This window comes from Lolium rigidum, chromosome 6 (genome assembly GCF_022539505.1).
Source record: "Lolium rigidum isolate FL_2022 chromosome 6, APGP_CSIRO_Lrig_0.1, whole genome shotgun sequence".
Taxonomy (NCBI): Eukaryota; Viridiplantae; Streptophyta; class Magnoliopsida; order Poales; family Poaceae; genus Lolium; species Lolium rigidum.
In genome coordinates, this window is record NC_061513.1 from 108,737,568 (window position 1) to 108,764,807 (window position 27,240).

Here is a 27,240-nt window from a genome sequence, read left to right on the forward strand (position 1 = left end):
TCATATATCTCACAATATCACGTCGGATTGAGGAGCTACCGTTCATAAGATGAGGTATCAGCGAGTATAATGCGGAAAATGTAATTTGAGATTGCAGGTAAACCAGTACATCCTAATGCGACTGCTCACAAAATTAGGCAGATCCCAAGCACCCCCCCCCCCCCCCACACACACACACAACAATCCAGATCTCAAGCTTTGTAGACCACCTCCTTTCACGCAAAGCATCTTAATAAAATTGTGTAGTGCAGTAACGGCAACTGTTATCAATTCGCATTGAAGAAAACTAGCTCGAAAGCAACCAGAATACTCTGTTTCGCCCTTAATAATCCCCGTGTTTCGCACATAATAATCGCATGTGCACAAACAGATAGCGGTGAAGTCAGCGGGGAGAGCACTTGCGGCGGGCCGCCGGGGGGCAGGAATGCGACCCGGCGGTGGAGGCGCGCGGCCGGGAGCGCCGGCCCCGCGGAGCAAATCGGTGCGCATCGAGCCATCGCGCGACGGGATTACGGAGGAATGATCCTCCCTAGCTCCCACGGGGACGGGACGGCAAGGAACGGTACGGCAGTCTTGGTTACCCAAGGCTGGTGACCGGATGCTGCCGGCCGGCGGTGGGAGGAGGGGGGCAACGCGCAGGTCGGACCCGGAGGAGAGCGAACGGGGCGGCGGAGATGGAGGAGGAGGAGAGGCAGCAGGTGGTGGTGGTGGGGGGACTGACCTCGCCGCGGCCGCGGCGCCGCGCGCCTTCCAGGAGATTTCGCAGCAGCCACGGACAATCCTCCCGCGAGCGTCGCCAGGTACCCGAAGGGCTGACGCCGCGTGCGCGTGTTAGGGCTTGTTTATGGACTCTCCGGGAAAGCGGTCGCTGGGCCGCGGTGGGCCGGGAGGCGATGGAACGCTCGAGGAATCCAGGGCCGTGGATCGCAATGAGGCTTAACTCTCATCTGCTAAAAAGTGGCCCACAAAAATCTGCTAAAAAGTGATGAAATTATCATCCGCTCAAAACAAAATGTGAAGTGTGTGAACCCATCTATGCGTGGAGTTTTTAATACTTCCTCCGATTGGTATTACTCAACTTTATCTTGATTTATATGTATCTAGTTAAGTTTGTAGATAAAGTGGTGTTGGAAGATGGATCGTATCTAGACAAAGTGGAGTCAATTAGTTTAGATCGGAATGAGTAGAAATAATATTTTACAGATTAGGTTAGGATTTAATAGCCATCTTATTCTTAGCCTTCGCCTCAATGGATATGTCATCGTTTACAATAGTGATCTTTAGCTCTTCCTTCGACAACATGATCTTCTTCCTGACGTTAATGGTGATGTTAAAAGATTACAATTCTCTAGGCATGGGTCTTCAAATCTTGTTTCGACAGATCAATTGTTGGATCTTTGTAATGCTACTGCTCATCAAAATAACTCGGTATAGAGATAACCAAGGTAGGTGGAGATGAAGATGTATTCTCGTGTTCCCTTACACGAAGTAAGGTACACCACATTGGATAGATGCGGGTTACCACAAAGACAAAGGTATCCCGAATGTTACAAAGGCTCACCCTCTTCTCCGAGCCAATTCCACGAAGGAAAAAAATGTCATTTTCTTATGGCTAGCGTTTCCTCCACTCCAAAGATGGCAAGCTCCATGACCTCCACGAAGGAGAAACCCGGGCCTCTTCACAATCTCCCACAAAGAGGCCACTCGAGCACCAACCGCCAAGCCAACTAGGAGGTCACCCTCCAAGAGTAACAAGCTCACGGTCTCTCACTCGAACTAACCGTAATGGAGAGCTTAACATTATGCAAGGATGCAAAGTAAGAACAACAAGAAAAGTGCTCAAATACTTCTCTCTCAAATCCCACCAAAGCAATAAATGCTATAAAGGAATTACAGAGGAAGAACAATGGTGGAGGTCAAACAATGACTAAAATCTAGATCCAAGGGGTTCCCCTCACTTAGAGGATGATTTGTTACATGGGGATTGTAGATCTGAATCTCCTCTTCAAAAGTCCTCAAAAGGATGCAAAAATCATAGGAAGGGACAACGAGGAAGCAAGCTTAAGAGGGTCAACAATGGAGGTCAGTTTCGTGCCTAAGAACCCTAAAAAACTGTTGGGGAAGATTCCATTTTTATAGGAAACCCAAATATGACCGTTTGGGGCAATCCCGACCAAATTCGTCGACAAGGCCGGTCAAACTGGCTCCCACGCTGGAATACCCATTGACACCCACCGGAGCCTGACCGAACCGCTCATAGAACACATTCTAGTACGGTCTAGTCCCATGGCCAGAAAACCAGATGGGAAAACCCAAATCTGGGAGCAGAGCCGGTGAGACCGGATTGCCCACTGACTGAAAAACTAGCAAAAGAAAACGGTGATAACTTTTGCGTCCAGACTCCAATTTTAGCAAACTTAGTATTTTTGAAAAGCTAAGAACAAGATATATCTAATAGAGACTATAAAAACCAAGTAGGAGGAAGAGGTTAGATGCCAAACTGGGGAGATGTGAAACTTCCCAAAACGAAGAACCGATAAAACCTCTAAATTCGAAAACGCAATATAGAAGATCCATGCAAATTCCATTTTTGATGAACTTGAGCTTATTGGAAAGCTAGCAACAAGCACAAGAACCTCACACATAGAAACATCAAGAAGCAACAAGAATAAGGGGATGCAAATTATGCAAAGGATTGAGCTCCCTAAGACGACGTGATCAAGTTACCAAACCGAAAGTCCCTCTTGATAGTCCGGCTATCTATCCTATAACCCGGTCTCTCAACAACCACCTTGAGACCGGTAAAGTAGAACCTATAAAAGCCATACCTTTTTCCTTGTGCATGTCACTTGATTTTTATGACAACACGTTAAGCTTCATTCAAGTTGGAATGCTTCACTTGATCATTGTTGCCTCGTGAAAACTCATAATTTGCTCCCCAATACACCACAATGGGATAGCTTCATTAAGGCACATCTTCACATGTCCATTATCACCAACTGGACGACAAGCTTCGAGCATATGATCCTCTCAAGATGCTTATCTTTAACTTGTCCTTCTCAACCTTGATGATGATCATCACTTGATATCATCCTCTCATTGACTATATGAAATATTTACTTTTGATGCATGCCCACTAAAATATGTATATTGTGTTAGTTCATGAAGAATAATTGACAAAGCTTTCCATACCACCAAATCCCAAGTGGTACATTATTTATGCTTTTCATGTGTTGACCAACTTGAATCCAATCTTCACTCTTTGTCTTGATCAACCTTTATCTCCGCATGCTCTATCATAATATATATCTTGAGGTACATAAAGAATCTTCATTTGATTGCATGCTCTAAACCTTGATCAACCATATCACATCAACTATGTTCTATAGTGTGTGGCTCCAGATGACCCTATCATAGATGTCTTTTCTTTTATTCACTATGGCATGTTTTGCTTTTTATTTTTTCTACCATCCTTCTTTGGCGTGTGCCATCCCACTCTTTCCCAACAACCCTAGATTGTGGTTACCAAACTTTATTCAACTTTTTTCCTCTCTTTTTTTCTCAAATTTTATAGCACATATTATATGTGCATGCCAATACTCTGTTTATTCTTGTGTTGCTAGCCTAAAGGCTGGTTGCATCATTAAGTCCATGGAAAGACCTACCATAACTACTTTCCCGTGAAATGTGAGCAATACAGAACATTTTATTTGAATATTTGGAGTGACAATGACAATTTACTTGGAATGGTATGGAAATACCATAAATAGGAAGACATAGTGACCATGTCCATTGATTAGGATTTGGATTTTGGTGCGGTTGGACTTGATCGACCATACATGTTGGGATCATAGTTGGAGTATACTAGTTGCATTTGAATCTGGAAATTTAGACATAGGTGCGTTATCACATCCACTTGCGTCCAAACTTGACCTATTGCCCTGATTAATGTGATATTTCAAATCATCTCCAAAACATACGCCTCCAAACTTGACCCTATTGCGATAAGCCCGAACCAAACGGCGTTTATCAAGGGCAGACTGCAATCTCTATCAATGGAGAGGTGGGGCCGTTTTTCGGAACAAGAGAGGGGTTTGACAGGGAGATCCTCTCTCTCCCCTCCTCTTCAACTTTATTGGCGAAGCGCTCTCTGGGATCCTTTCGGCCGCGGCGTCGGCAGGTCACATTCATGGGTTAGTGCCACACCTCCTGCCAGGAGGGATTACCCACCTCCAGTACGAGGATGATACACTCATCCTCATCCAGGGATCAGATGAGGATATTGTGAACCTTAAGTTTCTCCTTATGTGCTTTGAAGATATGTCAGGGCTCAAAATCAATTACCACAAAAGCGAGGTGTTTGTGCTCGGACAGCGAAACAGCGAACGAACTTCCATTGCCAACAAACTTAACTGCAAGCTCGGGAGTTTTCCTTTCACCTACCCGGGATTGCCTATATCTGATAGGAAGTTGACACTCGATCAATGGATGTTCTTGGTACGGAAACTTGCGGCCAAGATTGAATCGTGGTTGGGAAGATTGATGTCTTCACGGGGACGACTCATTCTTTCCAATGAATGTTTAGATAACTTGCCAATCTTTGCGATGGGACTGTTCCTCCTCCATGATGGGATTCATGCGAGGTTTGACTCTCATCGATCCAAGTTCTACTGGGAAGGTGCGTGACCAAAGAGGAAATACCACCTGGTTAATTGGCCAACGGTTTGTAGACCCAAAGAAGTTGGGGGTTTTGGGCTGCTGAATACAAAGAAAATGAACCTGGCCCTGCTTCTGAAATGGATCTGGAGACTTTACCAAGAGGAAGATACTACCTGGGCTCGCTCGTATTATTCGCGCAAAGTATGCGGACGCCTCAGACCTATTTTCGGGATCAGGTCAAGGGGGGTCCCCATTTTGGAAAAGCTTGCATAAGATCAAGCACTTATTTAAGGTGTGAGCCAAGCACGAGGTGCGAGATAGTGTTAGAACCAACTTCTGGATGGACTGGTGGTTTGGTAGGGGACCCCTCATGGATTCCTTCCCTATGTTGTTTGCGGCCATCTGCGACAATCAAGCTTTTTTTGTGGCTGATGCGTTACAACAACATTCCCTTCAAGTACGCTTTCGACGATCACTCGACCAGGAGGGCCTGCGTGAGTGGAGAGAGCTTGAGGAGACGATGGCTTAGGTGCTTCTCAGGACAGGGCAAGACAAGGTGTCTTGGCACCTGGAAATATCTGGAAGTTACTCAGTAAAATCAATGTATGCTAAAATTTCACATGGCATGACGGTGGCTCACAGTAAGGATATGTGAAAAGCCAAAGTCCCTCTGAAAATCAAGATTTTCTCTTGGCAGTTAGCTCTCCACAAATTGCCCTCGGGACAACAGATTTTGACTAGACATGGTCCTTTCAATGGCCTTTGTGTCCTGTGTGGTACCTCGGAGGATGCCAGCCACATTTTCTTATCATGCTCTTTGGCTATGTTTGCTTGGTCGTGACTCGCCAGCTGTTAGGGTGCAACTGGTGACCCGCTAACTTTGCACAATTCCATGCCATTCTGTCAAATTTCTCGGGGTATACGCGGCGGTTGTTGTGGGTGTTGTTCTTGGCACAATCCTTCACTCTTAAGCCTCCATTTAGTTATAAAAAGCGCCTTCTACTTGCACTCATGGGTGCTCAACTTGGGCGCGGTGGAACACGCGCAACAAGCTTGTTATTGAAAAGAAAACTATTTCTAACCCAGCTGACATTATTTACAAAACTATCATATTTTTGCAGCTGTGGAGCCTAAAGTTCAAGTCAAGAGAAAAGGAGGGGCTAAGTTGGATGGCACGCGAGCTAAGGGAGCTGCTGAAGCCGGCAGCAACGTGAAGAAGTAGCTGTCGTGACTTGGTGCCGGGTCTGAGTGCGCGGCGAAGCCGACAATCTATCTATGTGTTTCCTTGCGTTTTGGCTCTGTTATTACCTTGTTATGTTAAACTATGCTCTACTCCTAGTGTCTAGCAAAGCTGTATACCCAGCAGTGTGTAATCTAAATTCTATACCGTATAGCTTTATTAATTTAAAGTCAGGCAAAGTATTGGCTCTTATCTAAAAACATCCACTTGCGCTTTCTCTAGTAACAATCACTTGAAAAAAAAAGAACGATCACATCGATCCTTGATACTCCCTCCCGTTTTTTATTTACCTCGCATTCTGGAACTAGTCAAAGTCAATCTTTGTAAATTTTAACTAAATATTATGAAAAGATCAATATCTACAATATAAAATCTATGGCATTAAAATTGTTAGAAATTATATTTCGTAGTACTATATTTATTTGGTATTATAGTATAAATTATGTTGTCATAAATGGTTTAGCATTTCTGGTGTTATTGTAGCAAATCCAATCTCAAGAAAAGGATTCAGAAGTCCTGTTGTCAACTAAATAGTCATGAAAAAGGCTTCAGTATCCATTCATGTGTACTTGCTCCTAAGTATAACATCATCGTTTTATTCTGTGTACGAATCATAGCTCTCCGTACTGAAGTATACTGACTTGCACCGGCAGTCTATCACACAACACGAGTAATCGGTAGACCATATATCAGCACGGAATTACAACAACGGAACGACCTCTCCGGCCGATCCGATCCCTACGGCATCTCAGAGCATCAAAGCCCCTAAAACCCCCAAAACAGCGCCGGTGATGACTGCGTCCAGCCGTGCCGCGCCCGCCGTCGGCGGTGGCGCCTCCAGCGAGCTGCTGCGCGACAACGCCTCGTCGCCAACGCTCATGCCCGGAGCCTGCCCGTACTCTGGCGCCGATGCCCACAGCGGCGGCGGCGATCCGGGCGCCGGTGCCAGCGCCGGCCTCGTGGGTCGGGCCGCCATCACGATGATGTACAGCTTCTTGCCCTTCTGGCACCGGTCCTCGTCGCCGCTGATGAAGAAGAAGGCGCCGGACCGGTCGAACCGGAACTCCGAGCGGCCGCTGCCGTCTTCTAGCCGGCGGACCGGGTTGCCCGTGTTGCACGCGTCGAAGTCCGGCTCCGTCACCAGCAGCACAGGGTCCGCGCCCTCGCCGTTCGCGAACACTGCGAGTAAACAAGATGCAGCTTACACTTCAGTTGATTCATGGTATTTACGCGTACGAATATGGTAGAATGATTATTTGATTGTTGACGAAGACTCGAAGAGGGATGTGATGCGCGTACCGATGGTGTCGTTGATCTGGAACCGGTTGCGCTCGGCCCAGTGGTTGTAGCTCTCGGCGGGGTCGACGACCCAGCCGTCGTGGCCGCCGGCGTAGAAGACGTACGCCTCCAACGAAGAAACCATGGCCGCAAAGATCAGAACGAGCAGCTTCTTGGACTCCGCCATGGTGGTAAACGGTCGATCAGCTTAGCTTATAGTATGTGGTTGCGGCGCTGAGTGCTTCGGCCGTCAAAGAAGAACACTCGAAGATGATAGATATCGTAGGAGAAGCTGCACTAGACGTCTGCATATATAGGCGCGCTGGATATGGTTGCTGACCTATGGTGGAACAGGTGTAGGCTCCCAAGAAGCGCTCCTCTATGACTATGCATGAACCCAACGGAAGTGCACCGCTTCGTTGAATCAGTTGCTCTCACGATTGATCTTCTCGCGCGCTCGGTCCGCCGTAACCCTGGCCCTCGGGGAATCCAAGGAGATTAGCCGCGGACCCACTTTAGGCGCACAATCACCCGGTCAGATTCATGTTATTTTTAGCAGATTCTTCTGAGTGATACTAGTAATTAAGTTGAACTGAACTGAAATACCGAAATACCCAAGCCCAAAGCAGGGACACCAGGCGGCCTACCTGACAACCGGAGAACCAAGAACAGCCGTTTTAGCTTAGCAGCAAGAGTGCATAGTATTTGGTTTAAGATCTCCAAATGTCTGAGGACTCTAACTGCAGCCGTTACAAAGAAGAAGCAGAGGCGAAAGCGTGAAGCCTCGCCAGGGCAATTTTTTGAGTAATGTTATGCCACGAAAGTAGACTTTATTTGAAGTCCTAGGCTTTCCAAAGCAATTACTCTAAAACCTTCTTGATTGATGAAAATGTCAAATACTTTGCCTTGTTTCAAAAGGAAAAAACAAAAAGCAGAGGTGCAGGAGCTAGACCACTTGGGAGCAGTACCGCTTAAGACCCCTGCATTTAGCGTTGGAGATAAGACTAATCATAGTAGGGAGTAACATATAGTAGTGTCATGCATATAACATTACTCTATGTTACTACATTCATAATGCATAGTAACTTAGATGTACTATTATGCATGGGTGTATTAATTAACTTGTAGACTCATCCTATTTTGAAAAATGTGATGTTATAGTAACATAGCTAGTTACCACAACCATCTATTTCTTCATTTAATATCATGCCATGTCATCAATTTGTATAGTTAGCAATGCATGTAGCTCTATGTTACTACCTTAGAGCAAGTACAAGAAGGAACAATCAGCTGGCTATAAGAGATAAAATATTATAAGTTTGCTTAGTTGGAGTAGAGAGATTAGGAGAGAGAAGAGAAGTGATGTCTTATCTAATAGCCAGCACTAGCACGTGCTCCTAGGCACAATATGAGACTAAAAGGTGGGTCATGTATTGCAAAAGTACTACACTTTTATAGTTTACTATTGTACATGCTAGCTATAAGTTGACTATAGATGATGTGGCAAATTGTTGTAGCCGGCTGCCGCCTACACTATTGTTCTTGCTCTTAGTTACTTCCACTATGAGTAGTCTAAGGCCAACACTACAAACCGTATATGTGTAGATACGGGCTGGAAAAAACGTGGTCTGCGAGCCGAAAAACACTCCCGTAGACCAGACCCCTCAAAGTAAGATACTATTTTTCTTTTTGGGAATATTTCACTAAAAGGCCCACTTTATTTGTTTACCTTCTTTTTTCTCCTGAGAAGCCTTCCATCCGCCCCGCCGCCACCTGCCTGCCGCGCGCCGCCCGGCCTCTTGTCGTCAACCGCGTCACCAGCCACCCCTCAGCCGCATGGGTTCGCCGCCTGGTCCCTAAAACTTCTCGCCGCTCCGCAACTCTGCTCGTGCATGATACCCACAACGGCCAATTTCCGACGAGCTTTGTTCAATTTTGCCAATCTCCACGGGAAATGTGTAGGCGTTTTGCTCAAATTTGGCCGGACTCCGACGAGTTTATTGGGAAAATGTGTTGCCACGAGGTGTTGCGAGCGCGTTGACCGTATACAGGTTAGCCTGCAAAATCGAATACGAAACTCCAACTATACAGATCACGGGCTCGTATATATGTTGGCCTGCAAAAAAAATGAGGGTTCGACTATTTTAAAGTGTGTGATCTGGACAAAAAAAATACCCCAAGCCCTTAAATCTGCTTGCAAATTTAAAGGTTTAACCAATTTAGGGGTCTAGAGTTGCTCTAACAAGTTACCTCTTTGGTGTCTGCACTGCTCGATCTGCTTATAATATGGCGAGAACTGTTAAATTTTTCTCGGATCGTAGCAAACAAGGTGGAGGCTCCAACTCATGTACTGAAGCTGATGGTCGTTTGTGGAAGAAACTCTGGGATATAAAGGCACCCGGTAAAATGCTAATCAACCTGTGGAGGTTTGCACATGAGTGCCTACCTACAGGAGTGCAATTGTGCCGAAGACATATTCCAGCTTCAAGTGCTTGTGTGTACTGTAACAGGGACGAAACTGCTGGCCATGTGTTCCTATCTTGCGAATATGCAAAAGAAGTATGGAGAGATCAAACCTCTGTATGGCTTACATCTACGCAGAAAGTTTTTCACTAGCCCAAAAACCTGGATTTTTGACTTTCTATCGCGATCAACAGAGAGGGATCTAATAGTTTTGGCTGTCAGTGTTTGGCATCTATGGGTTTCTAGAAATGGAGTTCGAAATGGTGAACTGATGAAACATCCCCGTATGGTTGCCGAACAGATCAAGGCTTATGTCGAGATGATTGAGTTGCATTCTTTCCCTCCGGACCCTTCTACTAGGCGTGAAACCATGACTTCCACACCCCGCTGGTCTCCGCCGCCTGAAGGTACGGTTTATATCAATGTCGATGCAGCTCTTTTTCCTCCTACTCGCCAAATGGGAATTGGGGTCGTGATCAGGAACCACAGTGGTGATTGCTTGACTGCTTGCAGCGAGCTTCAAGACGAGGTCACGATGCCAGAACTTGCTGAAGCATTAGCTCTGCGTCGCGCTATTTCCCTTGCTGGTGAGAAAGGTTTCGACAAAGTAATGGTAGTCTCGGACTGCCTGTCTTTGATTCAGCGTTTTCAATCGCTGGAGTTGGATCGAAGTCTAATTGGAGTGGTTGTTGAGGACATCAAATCCCTGACCAACGGCTTCACTTCCTTTTCGATCGGCCATGTTCGTCGTCAGTGTAATGAATCGGCACATATTCTAGCTCGTTCTGCTAAGCTTTTTATATCTACTGTTTTTAGTAACTTTGCTCCGGATTGTATCCGGCAGACTCTATGTAATGATTTGTTATGATCAATAAAGTGCCGTATTCTCTCTCAAAAAAAAAACAAGTTACCTCTTCACTGGTCAGCTCCTCTATCCAGCCCGTGAGACGGGAATATGTAGCAAAGTCCGCATCCAGAGCTGCCGCGTTCACAGTTCCGCTTAATTAGCAGAGAAGCACTCACGCTGATGCTCCAAAATTCCAGGCTGACTGGTTTGAGTCCAACCGACCCGGACTTCATTTTGGCCAAAATTAGCACATCTGGAATCCTGGTGATGGAAACGTACCTGAAAGATTACAGTACACTGACGGTGTGGCGATCACAAGCTGCAAACATAAAGCTAGGTGCGCTTTTTTCACCTCAGTGCACGGCGTGCATGGGAACCGAAGACAGGCAGGACTGGCATACACCATGCTTTCTCAGTTTTCTTTCTATTTTCACTACTCTCACTTCAGAGCTGCAAAAAACCTTGTAACTTTTAATATCCTTTTCCAGTGGGGCGTTCATAGGTAGTTTTGAAATGTCTTCAGGCTGAAAATGAGCAACTAGTTACTCCACACTTTATTACAGCTTGGAGTATATCCTCACTCGAAATTAACAAAACCATCTACGAAGAGGTCCAACATTTCAGAAGGTACATATCTTGTCCTATTTTCCACCAAATGAAAAATGAAGGACGGAATAGGTGAGCGATACAAGTGGATTACTCCCTCTGTTCGAAAACTTGTCGCGGCTGCATTTTTGCAAAATCCCTTTTTCACCTGAAGCCGCTCGTGCCCGACACATCCCCCTCTCTTCATTGCGTTCATCCCGACTCCTACCTCCTTCTCATGTCCTCGCGTCAGCGTCACCATCGTCCCCTTCTCCTCCTTGCCTTCTCTCCAAGCCTTGCCGCCGCAGCGCTCCGCTTCCCTCAATCCCCTCATTTGTGCTCCACCTCCCTCCACTACCCATAATATGAGCTCCATTTCGACGACGTGGGCTTAGCCTAGTGGTTGGGGTCGCAGTGGCGCACCCCAACGACCGGAGTTCGATTCCTGTCAGGGACGAATTTCGGAATTGTCACGTCAAGTCCCGCTTCTACTATATCAAAAAGTGTCTAGTTCCTCCTAGACACGGTTTCATTTTAATATGAGCTCCATTTCCGGGACCGCCTCGGACAAATCCGTGAAAAGGGTGGATTTTTTCGACATTTTCTACGGATCTGGCGAGGGTTGATTCATTTAAAAATATCCCTCGCCGGCGTCGTCGTCTCCGCGGCAACTACCCAAAGAGGTCGCCACCACCGTCGCCACATGTGGCATCCAGTTAGCACAGCTTCCTGGAACCCTAGTCCTTGTGTGTGAGGGGCCATTCGCCGCCGATTCCGCCTTCGGTGCGGATGTACGCCCCGAGACCTCCTCCGCCGCAGCCTCCCGGGACTATCCCGCCATGCCCAATCATCATCCGACTCGATCCTGCTACCGTGCAACACATGGACGTGTCCCGGAACGTCTCTCTTATCAAGCTAAGTCACCGAAGCATTGAGCTTGCACGCTTGCCATATGGCCATATCATGTGATTTCATGGCTAATTTTGGGGAAACTTGTTTTGTAAGGTTCAGTTCCTTAAGGGTGTGAGGTTGTGCCCTTGGAGGAGGAGGGACGGAGGAGGGAAAGGGTGGTAAACGAGCTCGAGGAGGTAAGGACGACCATATTTTCGGCCTTGAGTTTCTTTCTGTGCAAGTTCCTGTCGAGATGTGAGACCGCAATTGTGCTATGTTATATTAGAGTTCGCATATAGTGGGGTTTTTCTATATCTTTGACCATATTATCATGACTATGGTAGTATCTAGGCAGCATAATATGGTGACTGGCTGAATGATGCTCTGGTTGACGCTATTGAACAATTATTGAACATTTTTTATACCGGTAGAACAATTACATGTGAAACAGTCAAAATGTATGAATGTGGGTTTAAGTATAAGAAGGGGCTGACCAACTGCTAACATGTAAAGGTTTGACATGCTTTATGAGCATAGATGATGTATTTTTAGTTGAGGGGATATGAGAGTTAGTATGGCGTTTGTTGATGTGGCATAAATAATTTGATCTCGGGATGTTAAGGGGATATGAGAGTAATAACTTTTGGCGTATATAAAGGCCTGAGAACTAAAAAGCTTGCTAAATATGATCTCTAATGTTTATCATATGCAGTTTTTGATTTATAAACATATACTTATATATATAATGTTTTTTCTCTTGGTCCTTTGAGATTATTATTAACAAGCTATATCTATTGTTGTAACTAGACTTTCCCTCGTACCCGACACATTTCCCCCTTAAATATTTGTGGTTTATCTTTTGGTACCAATCATTGGCTAAGTATTGTCCTCTTTTGAATGTATATGAACCCGAATCTAATATTGATGCAGTTTTGTATTGGTCCTTGCATTGCATCAGTACAAGTGAGTATATGTTTTTATTTTCTATTTATCTAACTTTTTAAGCAATACCCATATATGAAACAAATGCAAAAGAACACTGCAGTGTGTGAAAATATGCTCGATAGATGACTCACTCCATCCACATTAGATGAAAAAGGATGTGATAACATGACAATGATCCTAGTGCAGTAACACTTCTTGTTCTTTCTAAAAATAAAGTAAGATTGTGGAAGCAAGTTTCCATGTAATTAACCAAGCATCTTAATTTGTGAAACTTCTAGTTAGGACCTAAAACAATTTTATTTTTTATCGTATGCAAAGCTGATGTTGGAATCCCAAAAGGAATTACTTGCTAGTGATTGCAAAAGTTGTCTTAGATCCAAACTAGAAGTCCACAAAGATGTTTGGTCAATTATTTGGAAACTTCCTTCCACAATCTCGCTCTATTTATAGAAAGAACTAGAAGTGCTACAGATCATTGTCATGTTTTCACATCCTTGTCCACCTATTTTTGATGGAGCTAGGCATCTATCAAGCACCTTTTCACACACTGCAGAAAGGCTGCTCTCCTGCATTTGTTCCATCCATAACTACTGCTAAAAAGTTAGATAAATGGAAAATAGAAACATATACTCAGTTGTACTGATGCGATGACCAATACAAACAGCATCAATGTAAGATTCATGTCACTGAAAAAAAAACATGAAGATAAACCGCAAATTTTATAGAGGAAACGCGTCGGGTACAAGGGAAATATTGTCAATAAGGAAATTCCCTTTACAACGAGAGATATAAATTGTTAATAATAATCTCAAAATACCAAGCAAAAGCATTATATATGTAAGTATACCATCTATACATGAAAAACCGCATATGATAAAATTTAGAGATAGTGTTTGGTAAGATTTTTAGTTCTCTGACCTTTAATTATCTATGCTAAACTTTATTAATCTCATATCCATCTTCCAAGATCAAATTATCTATGCCACATCAACAAACACCATATCAACTCTGATATCTTCCTGAACTAAGAACACATCATCTCTCCGCTCATAAAGCATATATCAAACCTATACATGTGATCAACTAATCAACACCTTCTTACACTCAAACCCACAATCATACATTTTGACTACTTCACCAGTAGTTGTGCAATAGCACTGCAATCAAATAGAGCATCATTCGAACAATCGCATATCATGCTACCCATTTCCATAGTCTAGGTACTACCATAGTCATGATAATATGGTAAATATATATATATATAACCGCCCAATATATATATGTGGACTCTAACATAACATAGCATAGATGCAGTTTCACATCTCAACATGAAGTTGCACATAAAGAAAGTTAAGGCCAAAAAATAGGAAACATGCTTACCTTCTCGAACTCGCTTACCACCCATCCCTCGTTTGTAGCTCCTCCTCCGAGGGCAGAACCCCTGCATCCAAAAGGAACTGAACCATGCAGAACAAGCTTTCCCCAAAATTAGCCACAAAATCACATGATACGACCATACAACAAGAGTGCAAGCTCAACGCTTTGGCGACTCACCTTGATAAGAGAAACGTTCCGGGACACGTCCATGTGCTTCACGATGGAGGGATTGAGCCGGATGATGATCGAGTCCAGCGGGGTGGTCCCGAGGGCGGGAGCGTTGGAGGCCTCGGGAGGTACATCCGTGGCGAGGGAGGAATTGGTGGGGGAGGCGGATGGCCCTTGGTAGGCACGAGGACTAGGATTCCGGGGACTCTATGCTAACGACCGATGATGCTCACCACATTGGTGGTGGCGGCGTCGTTGGCTAGCCACCATGGAGATGTCAACGAGGGCCTCGTGTTTAAATGAATCAACCCTCGCCGGATCCGTGGAAAAGGTCAAGAAAATCACCTCTTTTCATGGATCTGGATGATGCAGCGCATGAAACAGATCTCATATTACAGATCTCATATTAAGGGGAGTGGAGGGAGGTGGGACAAAGGTGAGGGGATTGGAGGGAGGCGGAGCACTGCGGCGGCGAAGCTTGTGGACAAGGTGGCGGCAAGGACGACGGAGAGGAGGAGAAGGGGACGGGACGGATGGGACAATGTCGACACGAGGAAGAGAGGAGGAGGTGGGAGATGGGAGACGAGACAAACACAAGGAAGAAAGGAGGATGTGCCGGGGACAAGCGGCTTCAGTTGAAGGGGGTTGGAGTTGCAGAAATACCGCCATGACATTTTTTTAGAACAGAGGAAGTAAAAGAGAGTAAGCATCATGTCTGAAAAATAGATCCTGTACTGACATTATGTATTGATTCTACCTCTTTCGATGAAAATTTATTGCATTCACTAGCAAGTAATTACTTTTGGGGACCACTATAGAACTCACCATTGTGTGGTTACAAAGAGAATCATCTGCGTCAATACAACACAGTATTAGTCCTACATATATGGTTCCCCATGGGACTTCAAGCTGGTACTAACCTACTTTATAAAGAAGATATCATGCCGTCCTGAAGAGTCATGATATTCCCCTTTTTTGAGCATTGGACCATCTATAGTCATATCAACTTTATCAAGTTTCTGATCTATTTGTTAGAGGTGTCGTTTTGTGTAGCCAAACTATTGGTGTTTTTTATGGATTTCATTTCAAGTATTGGTCATATTGGTCTTCTTATGGTAGGAAATAGTTCAAGTACCAAATATTTTTTCCATTAATTACGAAATACCCTTAATCTTATGTGTTCAAGCAATATCTCTGTGTGATTTTTTAAAATAGGATATTTTTCATCTAAACCCCATTATTTCTTCCCTTATTTGGGTGGAAAAGTTAAACTAGATAGCTACATGAGTGAAACATGTTAATTATTGAAAGAGAAACAAATAATTCCCTTGTATTGACTAGAGGCCCAAGGACATATATATGTCACAAGAGGTGGAATACCACAACTATCCTAACACACACAAATCTAATTAGGTACTACCCTTATATTTTCGGGTACCTACCTTTACACACATGTATATAGTACAAGTTGTGGAATACCACAATTTTCCTAACACACACACACATGCTAATTGGGTAGTACCCCATACTTTCGAGGTACCTGCCCCTTACACTGTACAACAGGTGGAATACCACAACTATCCTAATACACACATGCTAATTTAGCACTAACAATACTACCCTCGTGCTTTCGGGTACCTACCCTTACACTTGAGTGTTGGAACAACTCTAGCAGATCCCGGATATCCCGAATATTCCAATACCGGATATCTGGGATCAGGCAAATCCGATACCAATTTAGGGTTTTGAAAATTCACGGCAAGACCAAATACCTAAATCGATCTTAGATATTGCAAAAAAAAAAAAAAAAAAATCACACATTTTGACACGGATAGTTCCTCATTCCATAGCAAACAGTAAGATAGCTCATCATTACAAACACAAATTACTAGATTATCATACCTAAAAACTCTAAACCTAAAGCAGGGGCGTCGTCCCATTCACGCTCACCGGAAGGCATAGAAGCCGTTTTCGGATATCCTAGATAAATTTATGTAGGGTGGGCTGTTTTTGGGATCTGCTAGAATTGCTCCCCTCACACAAACACACAAGCACATTCGAGTATCACCCTGGTACACTCCAGATGCTATCCTCACTGCCTCTAACAAAACAAAACAAAACAAACAGCTTATTCGAGTACATTCGAGTATCACCCTGGTACACTCCAGGTGCTAGCCTCACTGCCTCTAACAAAACAAAACAAACAGCTTATCAATTTGCAGTAAGAAATGGCCAGGCTAATGTAGGATGTCAACCCAACTAAAACTTACGACCCAACTCCAGATTGCAAGGTTCAGAGAAACAACCAACGGTATTCATCCAATGTTGGCTACTTAAAAACACAATAATCAACTATCCGTGCACACATTTACCTAGATAAACCAGAACCTACGTTATACATCACAGCAAAACCTACTTAGCTACCTTTGTTATGCTTCTTGCTTTTCCTCCAGTTGCACAAGAGCCAATTGAAGGAAATATGCATGATCACATCAAGTCAATTCCTTTCTTTGAACTGTGTGTGTCTCCTCTGTACTTGGGTGTCGATTCTTGTTACAGTACAATAATTTGCAGAGCTGCACTCCACAGCTTTCTCTCCAATGCACCAATCAGTATATTAGTTTCCTCCGGGCGATGCTACACAGAACCATCAGCATTTCAATCTAAGTCCGTAAGCCGGGCAGTTAATCAAGTATCAGCCATAAAGCTCAGGTCAGGTGCTCCTCAATCCAATTGAACATCTCGTCGGCTTGCAAGCTAGTCATCTCATGGTATCCATAAGCAAGATTCAGCTCCTCCTGGATGTGCTCAGCCCACCGGGAAACCTCCTCCCAGAACCCCCTCTTCGCCACTGCATCCTTCCATGGCGTTGCTCGGCCATCCTTCCTCATGTACCCTCTCTCATCAATGAACCCTTTCTCGCTGAAAACCTTCCAAATCCTTTCCGACAACCCATGGTCGAGCCCTGGTATTCTATCGGAGAGTAGAGTCGGCGTCAGAGGAAGCTCCAGGCTCCGGAGCTCCCTCACCTCAACGCCACTGCTCCTCAGCATCTTCATATTCCTCTCCAGCAATGCGACTCTCCTACGGTCCTTGGGCATGTGAAGGAACATGGCCGGCGGATAACCCGTTGGCGCTCCCGCCGGCCCAAACGCGCCCTCGGAGATCATAATCACGACGGCGGCGAAGCTCATCTCGGCCGCGAGCCGGGAGACGAAGTACCCACCGGAAGACGCGCCGAGAGCGGCCACCGGCAGGTCTCCGAGGCCGTTCTTGGCGGTCCAGGACTGGATCGCCCGCTTGGCGCTGCCCACCTCCCGCCCCAGCGACCAGCACTCCCCGGCGCTCGCCACGGCCAGCACCGCGAACCCCCTCCGCAGCGCGCCGGCCGTGATGGCGACGTCCTCCGGCAGCCCGACGCACCCGGGGCAGCGCGGGGACGGCGGCCAGAAGTTCTCCGGGCGGCAGCGGCAGCCGTGCGCGACGAAGAGGACCGCCCTGGCCGGCGCCGCGGGGAGCTCCCAGATGGCGCGCGCGCCGCCTATGGCCTCCACCGTCGGGGAGGAGAGCGCCGGCGACGCGGTGGTGCCAGATTCGTTGGAGCGGGTGACGAGTTGGGATGCCGGGGTGGTTTTGGAGTAGAGGAGCACGCCGGCGGCGGCGAATAGGAGGAGGGCCAGGGACGCGAGGGGGGTGGCCAGGCGCAGAGATAGTCGCCTCGCGGCGTGCGGTGGCTGCGCCGGCTTGCTCGTCCGGTGAGTAGCGCCGGCCATCTGCTTCGCCGAGCGCCTGCTTCTTTGGAGCGGATACGACTGGCATGGGGGAGATCGCATCTCACCGCCGGGGATTGTTTGCCCATCTTCTGGTTGGAGGAGAACAGCAGAGTGGTTTTTTTTTTCAGGACGAGAATAGCAGAGTGATGGGCTAAAAATCTGAAGACCATGTCCATGTGCGGGCCATCCAGGCCTTGATCAATCCCAATTTCTGTTCCGTGCCGGGGCACTCTGTAGTCTTCGGGAGTGCTCCCTCCTCGGAGACGTCGGATCGAAATCGTGCGGCTTGCGCTCTTTTCCACTAGCGTCCAAAATGTGGCCCGCATTGATATCGTCGAGTTAATTAGTCTAGCCCTGTTATCACCGTTTTCATCTCAATCCCCCACCTCGCGCACTTAACTCGCCTTGTCCGCAGCGATTCCTCCGGCGATTCCGTTTCCTTCGTCGCGCCCGTCGATCAGAGCCTCGCCGAATCCTGTCGCCGGCGACGAGAGGTACTACCGAGAACTTCGTTGTGGTGTGTGTTCGTATTCTTCTCGAACTGGGCGGCGTTCGTTGTTTCCCGGAGGCGTGTCGCCGTGTTTTTGGTGAGCGGGAGTTGATTTCTGTGTCGATCTCGCTCGAATCGGCTCGTCTTAGTCCGGCGACGGTGTGTAGTAGTCGTTGAATACCGTCGGTAGGGTGAGGCGCGTCGAATCGTGGTGTTTTATCGTTGCTGGAGTTGGTTTTGCCGTCGGTGAGTAGCGTGCCGATTTCACGCGATTCGCCTCGTCCTAGTCCGGCGACTGTGTGGAGTAGTCGTTGAAGTTCGTCGGGAAGGTCATGCGCGGCGAATCGTGGTGTCATGCGGGCGAATCGTGGTGTTGTCGTTACTGGAGGGGACTGGAGGTGGGTCGCCGTTTGTTCTCGGTGCCTATTTCACGCGATTCTGCTCGTCCTATACCTGCGACTATCTGGAGTAGCCTGGGAGTAGTCGTTTAATATGTTTTTGAGGGTCAGGCGCTGGGAATTGTGGTAGTTCTCCCTCATTCGAGGATGTGTGTTCTGCTCATAGCATTTTTTGTGCTCGTTTTTGAGGATGTGAATCTTCATGCAGTTTCCCTCTAATGTTACATGTACTATATCCCATAATCATCATATGTAATGTATTTTTCTGATCATAGTTTGTTCCCTTTTGCTCATCCTGCACATAGTGTGTTCTATTTTTTGTAGTTTCTGTGTTTTTTTTACATCTCAAATATACAGTTATGTGGTTTTTTTACATCTCAAATACAGACCTGTGGGTTTTTTACATCTGAAATATGCAGGCCTGTGGTTTTTTTACATATCATCTGCAGACTTACATGTGTGATATGCAGACCTGTTGTTTTTTTACATATCATCTGCCGACCTGAGGGTTTTTTACATGTGTGATATGCAGACTTGTGGTTTTTTTACATATCATCTGTAGACCTGAGGTTTTTTTACATGTGTGATATGCAGACCTGTGGTTTTTTACATATCATCTGCAGACCTGATGGGTGCCTCCCACTGTTATTTCCACCCCAGAAATTTCATGTTATTTGTCAACTACATCTTAGAAGTTTTTATTTTACATCTGTAATATGTGGACCTGCATTTTCACATGTAATTTTATTTTTTGTCTGTAATATGAAGTATTCCCAGTACTTACACCTGTACTATGCAGTTTTTTTTACACATGTAACACTGCTCACTATATATGTAATTTTATTCCTAGTACTTACATGTTCTTCTTCAAAGACATCATGTGCAGTTTTTTTTTCAGACCTGTAGTATGCAGTCTTGATTACCCCAAGATATAATTTCAGTTGAATGAATTTTTACATTTCAGTTAAATGAATTTTTACTCCAGACATCATGTGCATTCCCTGCTTCAGTTGTTGTCTAGCCCTGGGGGTGTGCTGGAAGCGATGTTACTGTTTTTTCTCATGTATAATACTTTTTTCGCAGGTACTTTTTCTGGGTATCATTGATGTCATATCTGAATTTTTTCTCAAAATGATCCCAACATCATCTTTGGTAAGAACATTTTTCTGAGTGTCATATGATCGCACTATCATATCTGAAATTTAAAAGTTGTAACATCATGTGTAATGTAATATTCTGTTTGAGCCCTAATACCTTTTTGTTTTCTTCTTTGTTTTGCAGACGAAGTCAAAGACTCCGAAGAGTAAAAAGAAGAACAGCTATTCAAAACTCAGGAAGTTAAAAGAGAGGCTACAGTTTAAATCAGTTCCTACAGAGGAAGAAGTTTTAAATGAGAAACCATTGCGTAGTGTGCCTCCACTGGAAGGTGTGGTGCCACTTGCAACTGTGGTACCACCAAAAGATGACGGAGATGAAGGTGACACTGCACGGTGTGCCTCCACTGGAAATGTAAATAATGATGCTGAGAAGAAATTCAAGAAGGGGTGTGCTGAGAAGAAACCCAAGAAGGAGTATGCTGAGAAGAAACCCAAGAAGGAGTATGCTGAGAAGAAACCCAAGAAGGAGTATGCTGAGAAGAAACCCAAGGATTGTGCCGAGAAGCAACCCAAGAAGGAGCGTGCTGAGAAGAAAGAGAAGGTATTATTGATTTCACACAATTTTTTTTGATTTTTTGTGTATCCCTTTTTGTGTGTGTTTTGGTAAATATGATTAGAGACATGATTTTAATTGTTCTTTTGTTACTGCAGGCCAACTTATTCAACCGGGTTTCACCTATGAAAGTTGTCCGGGTTTGCAAGGGGATGACTAATGATCAGCGGTATTTGATCACTCAAGCTGATTTTGGCAGTGTCTTAGGCATGAAGTGCTCGAAGCTGATTCCAGAGCTATGTAGATTCTTAATGGCATCTTTTGATCAAGATGAATGTGTGCTTGATTTTGGTGAAAGGGGGAAAATACCCATCACTCTTGATTCAGTTGTCAGAATCATGGATGTACCAATGGGTAGTCATCCTGTACCTTATCAGGGAAACATTGCAGCAACAAATTTAGTTTTCCAGATGTTGGGTATTCATGATGGCAAGCAACCAACTATAACTTATTTGGAGACACAATTAGGTAAAGAATATCCAGCAGACGATGATTACCTGCGGAAGTTCATTATCTATTTGATGTCCTCTGTGTTTGCTCCAACAACTAGAACACTAGTCAGTCCAAAGTGTTATCCTGCAGTTCTCAACACGAAAGCTATTGCAAGTTTGAACTGGGCTCGTTTCATCATTGATACTCTCATCCAGACAGCAAATGCAAAAGGAAGTAAGAATTGGTTCAAAGCTTGCATGCCATACCTCATGGTGGGTTTTTTGAACAACTATTTTTTTTGTAGCATGTACTTTTTTATTGGAATGTACTCATGCTTTTTGCAGTTATATCCATCTGTAAATTATGCAAGTATTCTTTTACCATAGCATTTAACTTGTCTATTTTTCTGCTATGTAGGTTCTGTATGTAGATTCACTGGAAACTGATGCATTAGACGTACCAGAAGAAGGACCTCGTATATGTGTCTGGACAAACATGATGATCAGGCTTGTTGTTGATCTTGATACAAAGGCGGATGGTTCTTTTGGCAATTTACCGGTACAATGGACTATCTCGTAAAACACAAAAAATAGTTTACACATATATTGACTTGGCTATATTTTTGTTCTTCTGTTATCATAGCTAATGTCTTTTTTCTTTTTCTTTTTGTTGCATCCGACTTAAGCCTTGTTTCGGGAACAAGCCATCTATATTCTGTTATCAACCTTCTGTGGTTGACATGTTCATCAAGCACCACCTATTAGTGAATGTTGATGATAAGGTAAGATGTATTAATTTGAAGTACTTATCATTTAAGATGTAGGACTTTCTCTGTAATTACATGTAGTGGGTACAGAAATAATCTGATTCACACTTTTGTAACAGTACAGAAGAACTTACATCTCTTTTTTCACTTGTCTTATTTTTTCAGACATTGGGTCAGTACAGAACTGCTGTGACAAATATGTGTACTTCTTTCGAAGATGGTGTTGCTGAGTTCATCACATCTATACCAAGAAGCAAGGGGCAAAACTACTCGGTAAAGCAAAATGAAGAAGAAGGAAAATTCAGCAGGAATAAGCGCAAGCGCAGGAAAGTACCTAATGTTCAGCAGCAAACTGATGATTCTGAGGAGTTGAAAGGGAAAAATCCAGATGAAGTAAAGGTGGATGCTGGTTGCAAGTTGCCAAAAGCCACCAAGAGGAAAACTACGGATAATTACTTGGTTGGAGTGGTAGCTACCAACAAGAAATTAAAGGTTACTTCAAACTTGGTTGGAGTGGTAGCTTCAAATAAAACCAGTGTACAAGATGATCAACCAGATGCTAATTCCAAGGATCAAGATGTAGAAGATGAGAAGGATCAACCAGATGCTAATTCTAAGGATCAAGATGTAGAAGATGAGAAGGATCAACCAGATGTTAATTCCAAGGATCAAGATGTAGAAGATGAGAAGGAAACTCAACAAGTTGGTTCCGATGATACCTTTTTGGAAGAAGTCAGTGATGTTAATGACCAAAATCTTGAAGTTCCTTCCAATGCAGAAGTCAGTCATGACTGTGCCCCAAACATGATGTCTCCGGGGAAACTCCATGCTTTGAAACACCTGTAGCTCTATGGTTCAGGTTCCCAATCAAGCACTGATACCCCTCCTGCACATAATGTGGAAGTTAATGATGGAATCACCATTTCAGCTCAGATTCCAAGCAAGAACAAGAAGTCAGTATCGTTTTCAATGGAGGTTAAAGATAATAGCAAAACATCATACTCGGTTCCAGTTTCGAGCGACAAATCTCAAGAAAAGTGAACCAAGGTAGCCCATTGGTAAGGAGACCTGTGACAAGATCAATGTCACCAATGAAAACAAATCCGGCTACATCCGCTACCCCTAGTCCAAGGAGGCTAACAAGACTTGCGATTGCAAGCAATTAAGGCAAGCCGGAACAAGGATGACGATGTTTTACATCGCGCAACTCCTAATGAAAGAATTGAAGTAACACCATCCGAACCGATTGAGTCTAGCATGAACAGAAAGTTGGAGCTTGACTTTACGAGCACGAGAACTCGTTGCTTGAAACCGAGATGCAAAGGAAGATTCGTGAGCTCCGGGATGATCTGCCCTTCTTTTGATCTTGGTCTTGACAACCCGGGCTCTCGACAAACTGAAGCGAAGGTCAAGTTCAGCAACCAGATGCTACAATGGAAGAACCTATAATCATTTCCAGCAACGAAGAGAGCGGAGACTCACTTGATAAGATATTTGCATCCATTGAAATGCCCAACACAACACCAGCAACTGTGAAAGGCAAGGTGGTACACGAGGTTCATGACTCGCCAAACAACCCAAGTAGCTGCACACCAGTGCCACAACCCAGAAGAATTGTCAAACCTGGACCTACGTTGCAATCACCTTACGGAAATCTTGTTAACAAGCCCACTGTCCTGAAGTCTGATGCTGAATTATACAACAAGGTATGCTCGTATGGTGGCAAAACCAAGCATCCTCTGAATGGAGAGAGGATAATTGATTACGGAGATTACTACATCCTGTTGAGTGACTTGGCAAACTCAGTCAAACCAGAGGGGTTGATAAGCAATACCACATGTGAGATTGCTTTGCGAGTTCTTGCTTCTGAAATGGTGAATCAGAAAAAATATGTCATGCCACTTTGCATTGCTGTAAGTAAAATAATTTCTCTTTCGTACTTCTACGCTGGAATGTTTCTTTTTGGAGATGTCTTAACAATATTTGTCAGCAACTTACTTCTTTTTTCTTTTATGCATTTTTTGAAATGCAGACAAAACTCAGGAGTGCCACATGTAACTTGGACAGGACTGTCAGGAAAGTGTTTCAATGCACGCCGTCACATCGCCTAGACCACAAGGACTTTGTAAGTCCACGATCTACCACTAAAAGGCTTTTGGTTGTTTTTCATCAATCTAGTTGTGACATGTTTCTCCTTGAAGGTTTACCTAATTTTCATCTTACATTCCTACATTTTTCTGTGTGAATGCAGATAATGTTTTCCGTCCTACAAGATCTGACACCTGAAATTAAAGATGTGATGACTGGGCATTATTATCTAATTGTGCTCAACCTCAAGTCAGGGAGGTTTGAGGTCATGGATTCTCTAAGGAATGAAGGGAACAAGGGTCTTATGGCAGATGCTCGCAATATCATAGGAAGCATCAAACATTTTTGGCAGGTCAACTACAGTGAGTCCAAGATTGACATCTCCACATATAAGACTGTCTTCATTCAAACCACAAAACAAGATACAACGTAAATTTCCTCTCTGTCAACTCTATTTTCTTCAACACATTTTTTCTTACATATCTTGTTATAAATGTTTTCTCAGCAATGGATTTTGTTTCTATTTCCTAGGTACGACTGTGGTTACTTCATGCTAAAGTTTATTGAATCATGGGATGGCAAAAGGATGCTACCAATCAAAGCATCTGACATGCCAACATATAGGAAGCTGTTTCTGAAAAAATGGATGGACCGTCAGGAGAACTTGATCAACTGGGAAGAACTACTGTTCAACAGTTGATAGCCAAGGTCTTTCCGCTGGTATGGCAATGGATAGCTTTGCCGATTTACTTTCACAATGTAAAAAATTACTGTTGATGATGTTACTTTTATTTTTTCAATGCCTATATGCAAATCATATCTATCGTCCTTGACCACTATTGTACATTTATATACCCACAGAATAAGATGTTTCCTTGTGTATTGCTTTCCAAGTGCATTCAATAGATATTGCACTGATAAATCATCATGTAGCAACAACCTAAATTGCAGATCCAAGTGCATTCAAATCGTGATGTTTCAACACAATGATTTTTAATATTTTTTACATCCACCACAAACTTTTGCATTATATTATAATGCACCAACTACCAAAACATAAAACAGTTTATACATCTAGACCATGTTACGGAAGAAGTCTATTTCTGTTTGCTCCGGTGCTGGGGTTATCTTGTCTTTGCATGAAGCTGCAGTGTGCTGATTAGACCCATGACGAGTGCATTTCACGGGTTTAGAAGCCTTCAAATGCAACCCTGATTGTTTCCGTTTTCTGCTGGTCGACCTTGTTTTGATACATACTCTGGATCTTCAACATGATCAAATTTTGTAGAGCTACCTTGCCCAGAATGACCAACATTGCCTACATCTGGTGCATCATCTTGAGTTGCATTACTTTTCTTTTTATTTTTCCGCTTTGCAGACTCTGCAGCTTTCATTGCTAACAAATCTTTCTCCAAAGCTAGCATGTACTTGTCTGCTAATGCCTTCCCTTTATCAGAAGTTGATGCAATTTTAGCGACTCTAGTGTAGTCATTACATAGAGTTCCATAACGTATAAGCTGTCTCTCTTTGTTAGTTGGCTTCCTTTCTGATGGGACTTTGGGCAATTCCATCTTCTCCTCCACTATTGTATCTTCAAGCATTCTCCACCTTCGTAGTATGTATTTTTCTGGAATATACTCAGTAGCACCCAACTGTACCATAACTCTAAAAATATGGCAACATAGCAAACCATCCCTGCTAAACTTGCAACACTCGCAGTTGTAAGTTTCAGTCTCCATATTAGCCTCAACCCTGTATCTGTTCTTACCATATCCGTAAACATAAGGTTTAATTGGTGTAACATCATAATTTTGGCCATCAACATGCTGTACATTGTAGGACGTAACTTTCCGCAGTTCTGCTCGGAAACGCAGGTAGATGGGGTGCGTATACACATCCAAAGCTTGCTGTTCTAATGGATAATCACCCCATAGCCTGAAAATCTTGTCTTCACCCTTAAATTCAACTGAATCCTATCCAACATCAATTTTCTCTTGCAACTTCAAGTATTGTTCGAAAAAATGGTGTAGGCTGTTGTGTGGGCTAACATATCTTTTCAAAACTGCATTGAACCCCTCACTCCTAGCAGTAGTTTGTAGGAAAGGGAAGAAGCGTTCCTTGAAATATGCTCGGGACAAATGTGGCTCTAAGATGATATAGATCACTCAGATGTGTGTTGTCAGATACATTGTGTTTCATAATCATCTCTGCCCATCTCATTTCAAACTCTTCAATTGACATGCTGTAGTCTATTACTTCATTCAGTTCCTGCCTTAGGTCCTCATGTTTAGACAAGAAATTACCCAACACAGCCTGTGCATTTTGCATGATGTGCCACCTACAGTTTCTGTGTGTGCAATCTGGAAAACATTGAAGAATTGCAGTTCTCATAGCAGCGTCTTGGTCGGTTATGAAATTATTTGGTTGTAGTCCACCCATAGCTTCAAGAAATTCCTCAAACAACCAAACAAAACTTTCCACGTTTTCATTCTTCAGAAAACCACATCCTAGCTGTATAGTTTGGCCGTACCGGTTGATAGCTATGAAAGGAGCAAACGGCATGTTGTACTCATTTGTCATGTAGGTACTGTCAAATGAGAGGCAGTCACTGTAGTTTTTGTAAGCCGCTATTGCAGCACCATCAACCCAGAAGATGCGGTCAACCTTGTCAGCATGGTCTGTATGTAGATTGAAGTAGAAGTCTCGGATCTTCCTTCTTCATTTTCGCAAAATGAGCAAGCAAAATTGACATGTCCTTGTGCTTATGTTCTTCATCTATGGTAGCCATGAAGTTGCTTACATCTTTGCTGTCATACGGTACATTAGCTAGCCCGCCATACACTTCTCCCATTATCCTCAGAATCCTACCAGCTGACAGGTTTACCTTGTGCAACATCCTAACAAAATCCTTTTCTTCCTTGGGAATTCCTTTATGAGACCTTAAGTACTTCTTCAGGGAGAACTTCCGAACCAATTTGTGATTGTGCTCTTCTATGAAGTATGTCACATGCCACTTCTGCCCTTTCCTCTTTACTCTCAACCTAGCCTTGCAATCTGTTTTCTTAGTGATGGTACGGTTCCCCTGACGAACTGGAGGAGCTTCTAGCTGATTAATGTCCTCATTTTTCCC

At 44.1% G+C, this 27,240-nt stretch overlaps 2 protein-coding genes across 2 annotated transcripts; both read right to left on the reverse strand.

The window, feature by feature from the left end:
• Window positions 1-6,647: 6,647 nt before the first annotated feature.
• LOC124660202 (early nodulin-like protein 1) lies at window positions 6,648-7,364 on the reverse strand. Its single transcript, XM_047197996.1, has 2 exons — window positions 7,199-7,364; window positions 6,648-7,078 (listed from the first exon to the last, which is right to left on the reverse strand). Exons 1-2 carry the CDS (start codon window positions 7,362-7,364, stop codon window positions 6,648-6,650), a joined length of 597 nt encoding a protein of 198 aa, XP_047053952.1.
• Window positions 7,365-17,128: 9,764 nt separating this feature from the next.
• On the reverse strand, window positions 17,129-18,286 carry LOC124663090. Its single transcript, XM_047200837.1, has one exon. The coding sequence runs from the start codon at window positions 18,284-18,286 to the stop codon at window positions 17,162-17,164; it is 1,125 nt and encodes a 374-aa protein (XP_047056793.1). The 3' UTR covers window positions 17,129-17,161.
• Window positions 18,287-27,240: the final 8,954 nt, after the last annotated feature.